We start from the raw sequence: 13733 nt of genomic DNA, 5'->3' as shown, positions 1-13733 counted from the left end.
CCAACAGAGTAGCGAGAAAGAGGAGGACAACAGGGGCGGCTCTAGGCTCATGGCCGCCCAGGGCAGGGAGCATAGGTAGGGGGCCCCGGAAGAGGGGGTCCGGGCGGAGCGCGGAGGCCAGTGAAGAGGGGGCGGGGGGGTCAGGGTGTTTGGAAGTGGAACAGAGCCGGAGGCCGCCAAAATCCCTGCCAGGGGCCGCTATGCAAATATGTATCCATCCTCAGAGGATTATTATATTAAGTGACCTGACCTGACTGTGGTCGGTGACGGTCGCTCCACCCGCCGCGCGCCTCCCCGTGAGTGTGCCCGGTGCCCCCACCTGCCTGTCCCTGCTCGCTCCCAGTGCTTCTGTCCCTGAGCTTGTTTCTAGACTTTTGGTTTCTCCTTGGTTGTTCTTTGGTTTTTTGCCTTGGTTCTTCCCTGGGCTTCTCGCCGTCTCCTCGCCCTCCCCGCTCCCTGCCGCTGCTCCCCTGCGGCCCCCGCCCCCCCCCTTGCTGCCGAGTACCCGATCCCTTCCCCGCGCCACCCCGCTCCCGCCTCCCAGCTGCTCCTCCCTCCCTCCGGATCACTTAGGTGGCGGTAAGCGCGACGGGGAGCTGTGACCTGACCTGACTGTGGTCAGTGACGGTCGCTCCACCCGCAGCGCGCCTCCCCGTGAGTGTGCTTGGTGCCCCCACCTGACTGTCCCTGCTCGCTCCCAGTGCTTCTGTCCCTGAGCTTGTTTCTAGACTTTTGGTTTCTCCTTGGTTGTTCTTTGGTTTTTTGCCTTGGTTCTTCCCTGGGCTTCTCGCCGTCTCCTCGCCCTCCCCGCTCCCTGCCGCTGCTCCCCTGCGGCCCCCGCCCCCCTGCTGCCGAGTACCCGATCCCCTCCCGGCGCCACCCCGCTCCCGCCTCCCAGCTGCTCCTTCCTCTCACTCCGCCCCTCCCACTACGCCATTTATGGCGGAGTCCGCACGTACGCGGAGCGTTCACGCGCAGCGGGCGCGCCCTTGCGCGCCAAAGGCAAGCCCGTCTGCCCCCGTCCGCGCCCAGCGCCAGACCCCCTGGCCCCCACAGATGCCACCCCTCCCGCCGGGCATACGACGCCGCCACCCTCAACGCACTCAACACCGGTCGGATCCCGGATTGCCACCGAGCCACCCCAGGACGCACCCACGGACCCTTCAGCAGCCAATCCTGCAAGTTCACCTGCATCAGGACATGCACCGCACCAGCACCCGCCAAGCCGAGCACCAACAGCAACCACCTGAAGTGCATCCTGCTCAACACCCGCTCCGTCCACAGACACGCCGTGGAACTATGGAACCTGCTCGTCACCACAGCTCCAGACGTCGCCTTCCTCACGGAAACCTGGATGAACGCCTCCTCAGCGCCCAACATCGCCATAGCCATCCCGGACGGATACAAGATCACCCGGAGAGACCGCGTCAACCAGACAGGAGGAGGCATCGCCATTGTCCACAAGAACACCATCCGCATCACGACCAACTCCGACGATACCCTCACAGCCGCCGAACATCTTCACTTCCAGATACACACCGACCCCAAGACCATTCTCAGAGGCACCCTCATCTACAGACCCCCAGGACCCCGCACACAATTCAGCGAAGACATCGCAGACTTCGTCAGCCCACACGCCCTCGCCTCCGCTGACTACATCCTCCTAGGGGACCTCAACTTCCACCTGGAGAACAACAACGACAACAACACCACCACCCTACTGGACAACCTCGCCAACCTCGGACTCAAGCAACTGGTAAACACCCCACCCACTACGCTGGACACACGCTTGACCGAGTCTTCTCCTCCAGCAAGTACGTCTCCTTCAGCCACTCCACCGGACTCCACTGGACAGACCACAGCTGCGTCCACTTCAACAACAGAAGGACCACAACTCACCACCACCCGCAACAGGCTCCCCGCAGGAGCTGGAACAAGATCACCACCGACCAGCTCACCACATCCCTGAACCGGAATCCTCCTGCCAGATCAACGGACCCCGACCATCTGTGTGTGTTTTTATTTCTGTAATTAGGGGGGTGGGTTATTTGTGTATTTGCGGGGGGTGGGTAGTAATACCCTTATCGGCCCATCTCTTAAACCGTTAGCAGCTTTTAATTTCACTGTAGTGTGCGCTGCATGTCGTATTATACACCTAGGAAACCCAATAAAAACGTTCCTATAAAAAATAATGTTTACTATTTCATCCCGCCATTAACCCCTTGGCTGCGGGGCACATTCCCCCGCTGTGCTGGGGGTTGGGGGGGCGCGTACAGCGCCCCGGTGCTCATGACGAGGTGAGCTCGTCATGGTCACACCCGTTCCCATGGAACGTTCAGCACAGCAGGGGAATCAGCCCAGCGTGCGAGCGTTCCACGGGACGGGCGCGGTCATGACGAGCTCAGCTCGTCATGAGCACCGGAGCGGCGGAGCTCATGACGAGCTCAGCTCGTCATGAGCACCCAAGGGGTTAAGCGCCTTCGCCTTGGGCTCCGGTCAATAGTTGAGTGACGGGCAATTACCAAGAGTTAATACCATTTGCATAGAGTTTGATCCTCTGTTTACACCCGAAAGCAGGGGATAATAATGCTTAATTAGTGTTCAACATGAAAGTCGAATGATCGAGCTGGAAAAATACACTAGTTTACCAGTAAACAATACTTTGCTTAGAGCAACAAAAAAAACCTTCTCCACACAAACCTTCCTATGGTCATTTTTCCACTGAAAATATGATCATCTCTGCCTGTAGAGCTGTGCTTTCAACTGGACTTACCAAAATGTGTCAAACAGTTAAAAATACCTATATTCTCTCCCAGGATCATAACACAGTAATACAAAAAAAGTAACAATTTTCTTTTTTTTTTAATCTACACAATACCGTAATGCTTTGCTGTCTTGTATTGCTTCTCACTTGGAACTTTGCTAACATTCCTATTAGGGTTCATCATTTGCAAAGTCCTCTTGCTTGTTGTTTGAGGTGTAGTTTATGCTACAGAAATACTTGTATTTATATAAGATTTCATGATGGGCAGCCATTTGTTTTCCTCCACATAGTTATCTTTGTGGTGTGCTGGACCATGGTTCATGTAGGTAGACGCTGAACCTGAGAAGCCAGCTGAGAAACTGTTTAGTAGACAGCCATGAACGCGCCAGCAGCCCCATCTCACAATGATACAAGCGTAGACCTTGACCACAAGATTATCTACTCTACCTGAAGATGCCCTCGGTCTGGTCTCCGTTGAGGGCCAGCACCTCCTCCGAAAGCCTGGTCTGTACCCAAGGCAGCTGTCGGTCCGGGTACCGCTCCTTCTGCATGGTCATCACCTCTTGTAGCGAGCTGCTGAACATCGATGGGCTAAAAACAGCGTTCCTCGCATGCTTGATCTCTTCAAGAACAGGCTTCTTGAGGCCCTTTATTGGGAGAATCCAAAAAAATCATGTCAGTGAGAACAATCAAACGCTGCCCATACATTATTCCAATTGTGATTCAGCTTCTTTGTCGCTCAGTGAATAAATGGCCGAAACATATTGTAATCGAGAACCCTCAGCACCCCAAGTCACCCCAGAATAAAACAATGTATTGTTTAATGCAACCAGAAGAAGACCAATGAGATCCAATAAATACTTTATGGATTCTCAGGACAATACACTAAAATACATAACCCTGGACTGTATTTATATAAGCAAGGAGCCAAAATGCAATGAAAAAACAGCAAAGACTCTCTCGATTTTAGTCTCCAAGTCTGTGCTAAATTAAGCTTTAGGTTTGCTCAATTTTCTAAAATAACTCAAGTCTCAAAAGAAAATATAATTTCATATGGTAAGTCATAGTGGTTTCACAAATAAGACTATTTTCTAAACCTAGGATTAACTAAAAACAATACCAAATCTGTGAATTATCGATTATCAACCATTTGAGATAGAAAATTAATCTTGTGTAATAATGCTATGCGAAGTTCTCGTAACATTTAACATGTTTTAGTGGCCCTAAAAAAGCTACCCAGCTGCACCTGCTGTACAGTGCTAGGATGAAACAAAAGGGTCATGGCTAGAAAACGACTATTAATCTCAGCCACTGGCGATCGCAAGACCAGCATTCCCGCTCATCGTTTTTCAGCCATCACCATGGCACTATAGAAAGAAGCCCGCCTTATGCAAATCAGAACTGACGCTGTACCTTATGGGAACAGAAAAATCCTGCAGGGTGATGGACTTAGTTGTGGCCCCAGAAATTAACAGCAGCTGAGATTAATTCAACCATTACACCCATCAGTTTTTGTAATCCTCACTGCGACAACCTAAAGGTACGTCCAGACATGGGTCTTGCGTAGGGTGTGGGCCTGCTGAATTGTCGGAATTTGGCAACTCTGTGTTACTCTTATAACGTGGAGTTCTGGGCAAATTCTGCCAACAGCTGTGTGGCAGATTTTACCCCCGCAAGGCTACAAAAAAACGACGGCAATTTGGCGTCCCCTAGCACCATTCTCTAACGTGAGCAGTGGTGGTGTGAGGGCTGCTTCTCGGGTAGATTTGCTGCTTTTCAAGTAGATGTTCCACTCGAGTGGCAGCACAATCAACTCGAATGGATGTGTGCCCTTGCGTACCACATGGTGCCATTCGCACAGATTTTTCGGCACTGCTCACGCTATTAGCACTAAATTGCAGTGCAAGCAGCACAACATGCATATTTCCGCCAGATCACTGAACTCTGCGGAATCTTATGCTCACTGTGCTACTGGAACTAAGCTGCACCCTGCTGACAGGGCCAAAATGGTTCAGAGGCCCGAGTAACTACCAGTGGCTGAGATTAATTCAAGAATTCCACCCATCACTTTTTTGTATTCCTCAGTACAGTGCTAGAATGTATGTCTCCAGGACCCACTGTACTAGCAGTTTTATTTATTTTCTTTTATAAATTAGCTCACATTGCTCTCCACTCCAAATGTGTTCTTCCATAAAACTTTAGGGGACCCTCATATTTGATTTCCATTGAGAATGCAGAATAAAAGTTAAAAACATCCTTAATACAGTCCTTAAAATCAATATTGCAGTCCTTAGCAGCAGTCCCAAGCATACATTTTGCAGTCCCAAGTACCCTTAGTACACTGCCTAGAATACTTATTTCAGTCCCAACATCCTTACTCCAGCCCGAAGCATCCTTACTGTAGTCCCTTGCATCCTTACAGCACAAGGAAGCTCTGCCTCTGCATTGTTACTCTATTTCAGGAACGTCCATGGTGGCTGGATCCATGCCAGATTTGTACACTATCCACATAAAGTAAGTTTGCATCAAGTGAAGCTGAATACAAATAATTGACAGTCAGTGGATAAGACCCTACTGCTCTAGCTGGTTGGGATATTCCTTGGTGACCTGCAATGTCCTCGTCACAATGGAGGGGCTACTATACCCCGGGAGTTAGGATGCTCCAACACCTATCAGAACCCTTCAGAATGACCAGCATCAATGTTCTGCATAAGAATCTACAGCAGAGGATGTCACGGCCACCAAAACAAACCCAATGGCAGGAGTGTCAAGCACTGCATTACTAAAGCACCACTGCAGGATAGTCATTTCAAAACTTCAAAGGGGAGACATGCATGCATAGGAAGCAGTCTGTACAGGTTCAGCTAGGAACAACCTACCATCAAGCCAAAGAAAAGATGGAAAAGTCCTTCAGCACATTCACCCAGACACACAAAACACTTAAAAAAATCTGTACCTGGATCAAAATACTATTACTTTCAAACTAACGTCCAAAAACATTTAAGTATTGGAAAAACTCTGTGCTACCCTCACACAATCAGATACTAACATGCACAAACCAACTGTACGGTTCCTAGATCTGAACAAAATGGCAACCAGATTAAAATAACGCTACAGTCAGTGGTGTTACACAAACTTCCACACAACTCTAGGTGTGGGGCAGGAGTGTAACACAGACCCCTGCAGTGCAGGAGGACCCTCCATCCATCAGGGGCCCCTCAACCCTTCAGGGGCCCCATTTAGCACTAGACCAATGAATACCTGAGAGATACATGGGAGACTAAGACAGAGGTGTTGGAGACACAAAATTTCAAGGAGGGGGGAAGGGATAGCCTTTGGGACTTTCTATGGACTCTAAACAAATTGCCCATGGTCTGCGAGCCACAGATTCCGATAAATGTATGCAACTGCATAGTTTTGAAGTGAAATAGAAAGACAAGCATGTAGTTACAGAGTGCAATTATGTTTTATTGTTATTTACACTCCGCACAATAATTAGAGTAAAATGTGAAAAACATGTTTATGTTTATAAGGGTTCTGGGTGTTAAGGGTTTTAAAGAGGTTTTAGTGTTCTGGTGTGGGCTAAGGAAGAGGGTAGTAAGGGCAGTAAAGTTGTTTTAGAGCTCAGGAGTGAGGTTGAATACAGAGTAGTAGGGGCTTTATAGAGGTTTTGTAGGATTCAGAGGTGGGCAGTGGTAAATGGTTGTAAGACTTTTTTTACTGCAATGGGCAGGTAGAGGGGTGGAAATTGGGACATATATTCAGGGCCAGCCTCGAATATGTAGGCCTTTTTGCTGAGCCCTATTTTTGCTGGCTATAGAACTCTGTGCACTTTACCCCTGCTGACTCATTTCAACAAGTAAATTGGTATGCTCCTGAAGGGCTCATTTAACTTACCAATCAGAACCTAATATATTGTACAAAGTTTACACAGGGCCTGTAAATTAAATGTCACCATTGGGGGGCAGCACTCATTGTGTCAACCACTACAATGGCCAAGGAAAGCACGTCTCCAGAGCTACCAATGTAGCCTGGCTGTGTAGTTTTAAACTGCTAATACGTCAAAATCAACCCTTTTAATAGGCCTAAACCTTCCTTTTAAATATGAATAGGCCCCTTAAGCAAAGCCTGGTGCATGATATTTAAAAGCAGGGCATGTAGAAATGCTGCACATATCCTTACAGTGAAAAAGCATAAAAGCTATTTTCACTGTAACAAGGTTGGCTGCTTCCACAGGGAATTACTGAATTGCATTATAACACCTAAAATGCTACTTTCAGATTGGCTAACAGCTAGGTAAATATTTCAGGGACCCACATTAATAGTTAAAGAAACTCCAATGCAATGGTAAAGTCAAATTTTGTCTCACGATTATAGAAAAGGTATTTTTTAGGAAAGTTACAAAGGGCCTTGGGGTGGGGAGGTGTTTTCCTCCCCTTGACAGAATGTCTTGGGGGCTGTGCCCAGACCCTTGCTGTACTTCAAAGGGGCCTCCCCTGTCACAGGCCGATGCAGCTCACACCTGGGCCTCGCTCCCCATTTGTCCTTTTAGTCAGCCAGGCACCAACTCCAGTGGGAGGGAGAGCTGCCCGAGAACTAGTTTAGAATGATTGCTGGGTGGGGCCGAGAGAGAGTGACGTCTTTGACATTGGAGTGTCAAATTCTGCTTGAAAATTACATCCTTTTTGACAGGTTTATTAGGGTTTTACATATAACACTTGGGGGGGAGGGGGGGTTACTTCAAAGAAGGGAAACAGAATGCCAAAATACTATGTGTGCCTACCGTTTGGCTACTGAAAGATCAGTGTTGATTTTAACAAACTTTTCTCTCCTTAGGGCGTTCAGGGACTGGCTAAAACTGGATGTTTTCGTTTGTGGGAGGACACTGGCATCATCACAGTACACTCCTCATGCACACCCGTACCCTTAGAGCCCAAGGTCACTGTGGCAGAAGACTTCAGCCATCTTCAAAATGCCCAAAGTGAGTAGTGTTTGCCCCAGGAACCTTACCCCATCGGTTCCGGTGTACCCTGGGGTCGTTCCTACCCACAAGATGAGGCTAGGCATAACTGTGGTATCTCAGGCACCCACTTCAGAACACTCCTGCACCTGTGGAAGATTAGAAGAGGACTGAACCTTCTATCTGAGACCCGAGAATAGCATAAAAGGACTGGACCTACTCTCCCTCTTGTACCCACGAAAAAAAAGTGGAAAGTCATAAGCCTGACCTCCTGTTTAAGCTACAGGGATACAACAAGCTCCAAGAGGCCTTTCTTGCAACTGCCCAGCTGATCTGTGGCAACTGGACCGGGTCTGGAATCTGCCTGCCAACCTGTAAGCTTCTATGTGCTTCCCCAGGTCATCAGGGTCTTTTGAAGTGTACTCCAGTGGTGGATTGGAACTTGAAGGACTAAAGTCAGAAGGTAATATCGTTGCCTAGAATGAACCTGGTTGGTGTATGTGACCTGTGCTCCGTAAGTGTCAATGTGCAACTAAGTCCTGGGCTTCCGTGACTATTGACTATCATTTGCACTTTGTGTTCCTTGGTGTTATTTCTACTCAAAAATGATAAAATTCAAATCTCTGGTTTCCCATATTGAATTGTTGTCATTTTGTTATTTAAAATCTGCTCTACTTTTATAATTCTTTTTGGGGCGTTTTATTGTTCTGCATATTGACTTTATCACTGTTTTAATACTGTATACATACTTAACACATTGCCTCTATATTAAGCCCATCTGCTCTGTGGCACAGCTACCAGGGGGTTGAGTTCAGGTTTAAACAGTGACTTTAGTGGTTTATCCTGACAAGGATTGTGCATATAACCTGAAGGGGTTATTTGCACCCCTCAACTAAAAAACTATTTTCTTACACAGTGGTTTTAGTGTTTAGAGGTTAGTAGTGGTAAAGGAGGTATGTACGGGTAAAGAGAGGTTAGGGGTTTTAGAGTTTAGGGGCAGGTAGAAGTAAATGGAGGTGATTTTAAGGCTTCAAGGGTGAATAGGAATAAGAGGTTTTTAGGGTTCAGGGGCGGGTCGAGGTAAAGGGAGGTAAGGGGTTTTTAGGTTTCAGGACTTGTAGAGCTAAAGGGAGGTAATGGGTGTCCAGGGTTCATATGCTTGTAGTGTCAAAAGAAGGTAAAGGGTTTTTAGGCCGCAGCGCTGGGTAGACGCAAAGTGAGGTAGGAGGTTCTTCGGGTTCAGGGGCATGCAGATGTAAATGGAAATTAGGGGGTTTTATGGTTCTGGGAAAGGTAGAGGTAGTCTAAGGGTTTGTTAGGGTTGAGTGGTGGCTACAGGTAAAGGGGAGAGGGGCTTTAGGGTTGATGGCAAGTAAAGGGAAGTGAGGGTTTTTAGGATTTAGGGGCAGTTTAAGGTAAAAGGAGATAAGGGAATTTAGGGTTCAAATGTGAATAGGAATAAGAGGTTTTTAGGGTTAAGGGGCGGCTCAAGGTAAAGGGAGGTAAGGGTTTTTTAGGTTTCAGGACTTGTTGAGCCAAAGGGGGGTACGGGGTTTCCAGGGTTCTTATGCTGGTAGTGTCAAAAGGAGGTAAAGGGTTTTTGGGGGGCAGCGGTGGGTAGAGGTAAAGTGAGGTAGGAGGTTCATCGGGTTCAGGGGCACGCAGATGTAAATGGAAATTAGGGGGTTTTATGGTCATGGGAAAGGTAGAGTAGTCTAAGGGTTTTTTAGGGTTGAGCGGTGGGTGCAGGTAAAGGGGGAGAGTGGTTTTAGGGTTGTATGGCAAGTAAAGGGAAGTAAGGGTTTTTAGGATTTAGGGGCAGGTTAAGGTAAAAGGAGGTAAGGGGATTCTAGGGTTCAGGGGCGTGTAGAGGTAAAGGGTGCTAGGAGGCATTTATGGTTCACAGGTGACTAGAGGCAAAAGGAAGGCAATGGGTTTTTAGGGTTCAGCGAAGGGAAGAGGTAAAGACTAGCAAGGGTTTTTAGGGTTCGGCGGGTAGAGGTATAGGTAGGTAGAGGGTACAGGAACATGGAGGAACTGAGATTTAGGGTTCAGAGGAAGGTGAAGGTAAAGGCCTTTTAAGGTTCAGAGTTGGGTAAAGGTAAAAATTGCCAAGAGAATTATAGGGTTCAGGTCTGAGTAGGAGTAAAGGGAAGTATGGTTTTTTTAAGGTTTAAGGGTGGGAAGAGGTAAAGGGAGGTCAGGAACGTTTAAGCTTCTTGGGTTGGTAGAGTTAAGTTAAGGGTTTTTTAGGGTTCACGGGTGGGTAGAGGTAAAGGGAGGTAAGGGATTTCTAGGGTTCAGGGGTGGGTAAAGGAAGGTAAGGACTGTTTAAGGTTTAGGGGTGGATGGAGGTAAAAGTGGGTTAGGAGTTTAAAGGTCCAAATGCAGGTCGAGGTAAAGGGAGGTAGAGGATGTTAGGGTTCAGAGGCAAGCTGAATGAAAGGGAAGTAGGGGGTTTAAAGTTCAGACGAGGAAAGAGGTAGAGGGCGCCAAAGGAATTGTAGGGGTCAGTGGTGGGTAGAGGTAAAGGGAGTTAAGGGACTTTTAGGGTTCTGTGGCAGATGGAGGTAAAGGGCATTAAGGGGATTCTAGAGTTCATGAGGGGGTAAAGCTAAAGGGAAGTAAGGACTTTCTAGAGTTCAGAGGTAGGAAGAGATAAAGGTTTTTTAAGATTGAGGGGCTGGTAGGGGTAAGAGGATTTTAAGATTCAGGGAAGGGAAGAGATAAAGGGTGCCAAGGGGGTTTTAGAGTTCAGGAGTGATTAGAGGTAAAAAGAGGTAAGGGTTTTAGAGTTCAGGAGTGAATAGAGGTAAAAAGAGGTAAGGGTTTTGGAGGGTTCTGGGGTGGTTGAGGTAAAGTCAGGTAAGGGTTTTCTACAGTTCAAATGCTGGTAGTGTTAAAGGGAGGCAAGGGGTTGTTAGGGGGTAGCAGTGGGTAAAGGGAGGTAAGGGGTTTTGATGGTTCCAGGGCAGGAAGAGGTAAGCTAAGGGGTTTTTAGAGATCAGGGATAGGTAGAGGTAAAGGGAGGAGAGGGGTTTTAGGGTTCTGGGTAGGTAAAGGGAGGGAAGCATTAGTTAGGGCTTAGTGATGGCGCGTAGTGATTTTCATTACATGTGTCATGTTAGCATGTAACAATGAAAGGCTTTCCACACTTGAGTCAAGATGCCAGTTTGAATTCGTCTCGCGGTGTTGAAGATTTTCTACTCTCTGCAGCTCAAAGGGAGACAGCTCTTGTGGTCTAGTGTGACTTTGAAATCCAAGAAATTCTACTTGAGGCAGACTATCAAAAGCAAGTTTGTGGCAGTGACAGGCAGAGCTGAAGTCTTATCTGATACTTCATGTGTCACTTGAAGGGTTTGTAGGCAGGGGATTACCTCGGAGGCGGTGGAGCTCTGCTAGTTTTATAACTATCCTGTGAACCTCTCATCAAAAGCTGCAGGCACCAACCCAAACAGCAGGCAAATGGTGCATTCTGTGCACAGCCCTGCATCAAGAGGAGCAGATATCATGCATGCAGTGCACTGCTCCACATCGAGAGGTGAAGATATGCACGGGGTGCACTGCGCCACATCGAGAGGTTGAGCTATCATGCACGCGATGCACTGCTCCACCTCAAGAGGTGAAGATATGCACGGGGTGCACTGCTCCACATAGAGAGGTTGAGATATCATGCACGCGGTGTACTGCTCCACCTCAAGAGGTGAAGATATCATGCACGGGGTGCACTGCTCCACATCAAGGGCATGAAGATATCATGACCGCGGCGTAATGCTCCACATCACAAGGTGAACATATCATGCACGCAGTGTACTGCTCCACCTCAAGAGGTGAAGACATCATGCACGCGGTGCACTGCTCCACATCGAGAGTTGAAGATATCATGTACGCAGTGAAGTTCAAGACATCCAATGCACCACTCTACATCGGGCGTTGAAGACAAGCATACAGTGTGCCACTGTATATAAAGAGCTGCAGTTAAGATGCATGCAGTGCACTGCTCTACATCAAGAGCTGTAGATGAGATGCATGAAGTGCACCACTCTACATTGAGAGCAGTAGATGACTTACAATCAATGCACAGTTCTACACCAAGAGCTAAAAATGAGATGCATGCAGTGCACCCCTCTACATCAAGAGCTATAGATGAAATGCTTACAATGCATCACACTACATCAAGAGGTAATCATGACATTCATGCAGTGCACCCCTCTTCATTAAGGGGACTAGATTAGATTCATGCAGTGCGACACTTTATACAAAGAGTTGTAGATGACATACATTGAGTGCACTGCTCTACATCAAGAGCTAAAAATGGGATGCATGCAGTGACCCACTCTACATAAAGAGCTGTAGAAGAGATGCTTCCAGTGTACCACTCTACATCAAGAACTGTAGAAGAGATGCTTGCAGTGCACCACTATACATCAAGCGCTGTAGATTAAATGTATGCAGTGCACCACTATAAATCAAGCGCTGTAGATTAAATGTATGCAGTGTACCGCTCTACTTCAGTGCACAGCTCTACACCAAGAGATAACAATGAGATGCATGCAGTGCACCCCTCTACATCAAGAGCTATAGATGAAATGCATACAATGCATCACACTACATCAAGAGCTGTAGATGAGATTTATTCAATGCATCGCTATACGTCAAGGGCTTCTAAATGAGATGTATGCAGTGCACCACTTTACATAAAAAGCTGAAGATGAGATCCATACGGTGCACCACTCTACATCAAGAGCTGAAGGTCAAATGCATGCAATCCAGTGCACCACTCTACATCAAGAGCTGAAGATCAAATGCATGCAATCCAGTGCACCACTCTACATCAAGAGCTGTAGTTGACCTACATTTAGGTGCACTGCTCTACATCAAAAGCTGTAGATGAGATGCATGCAGTGCATCACTCTACATCAAGAGCTGAAGATCAAATGCATGCAATCCAGTGCACCACTCTACATCAAGAGCTGAAGATCAAATGCATGCAATCCAGTGCACCACTCTACATCAAGAGCTGAAGATCAAATGCATGCAATCCAGTGCACCACTCTACATCAAGAGCTGAAGATCAAATGCATGCAATCCAGTGCACCACTCTACATCAAGAGCTGTAGTTGACCTACATTTAGGTGCACTGCTCTACATCAAAAGCTGAAGATGAGATGCATGCAGTGCATCACTCTACATCAAGAGCTGAAGATCAAATGCATGCAATCCAGTGCACCACTCTACATCAAGAGCTGTAGTTCAAATGCATGCAATCCAGTGCACCACTCTACATCAAGAGCTGTAGTTCAAATGCATGCAATCCAGTGCACCACTCTACATCAAGAGCTGTAGTTGACCTACATTTAGGTGCACTGCTCTACATCAAGAGCTGTAGATGTGATGCATGCAGTGCAGCACTTTGCATCAAGAGCAGCAGATGACTTACATTCAGTGCACAGCTCTACACCAAGAGCTAACAATGAGATGCATGCAGTGCACTGCTCTACATCAAGAGCTGAAGATTAGATGCTTGCAGTGCATCAATCTACATCAAGAGCTGAAGATCAAATGCATGCAATCCAGTGCACCACTCTACATCAAGAGCTGTAGTTGACCTACATTTAGGTGCACTGCTCTACATCAAGAGCTGTAGATGAGATGCATGCAGTGCACTGCTCTACATCAAGAGCTGAAGATTAGATGCTTGCAGTGCATCAATCTACATCAAGAGCTGAAGATCAAATGCATGCAATCCAGTGCACCACTCTACATCAAGAGCTGAAGAGCAAGGCTGGTAAAGTCCCAAGACTGGAGGAGTCTTGGGAGAGCGCTCCACCTGGCTGGTGAATCCCCAAGGCTGGAGGAATCTTGCGGACCTGCAACCACTGGGCAGCAATAGGGGTCAGACTTGCAGAGAGCACGAGAGTGCATTTTAATTATCCTTGCGTATAGAACGCTTTTCCATACTTGTATGTTTGTTTTAATCTGAGGGAGCACTGTTGTTTCTGCGCTGTT

At 47.5% G+C, this 13733-nt stretch overlaps 1 protein-coding gene across 1 annotated transcript in view; it reads right to left on the bottom strand.

The window, feature by feature from the left end:
- The window catches only part of ARHGAP39 (Rho GTPase activating protein 39), an 854292-nt gene that overhangs the window by 115851 nt on the left and 724708 nt on the right, over window positions 1-13733 (bottom strand). Inside the window, exon 7 of the mRNA XM_078686621.1 lies at window positions 3212-3411. Coding sequence (XP_078542747.1) covers window positions 3212-3411 — 200 coding nt within the window. The remainder of the gene's footprint in view (window positions 1-3211; window positions 3412-13733) is intronic.

Source organism: Lissotriton helveticus, chromosome 4_1, assembly GCF_964261635.1.
Source record: "Lissotriton helveticus chromosome 4_1, aLisHel1.1, whole genome shotgun sequence".
Classification (NCBI taxonomy): domain Eukaryota; kingdom Metazoa; phylum Chordata; class Amphibia; order Caudata; family Salamandridae; genus Lissotriton; species Lissotriton helveticus.
Note: the sequence above shows the minus strand (reverse complement) of the source record. Positions and strands in the feature narration are given on the sequence as shown.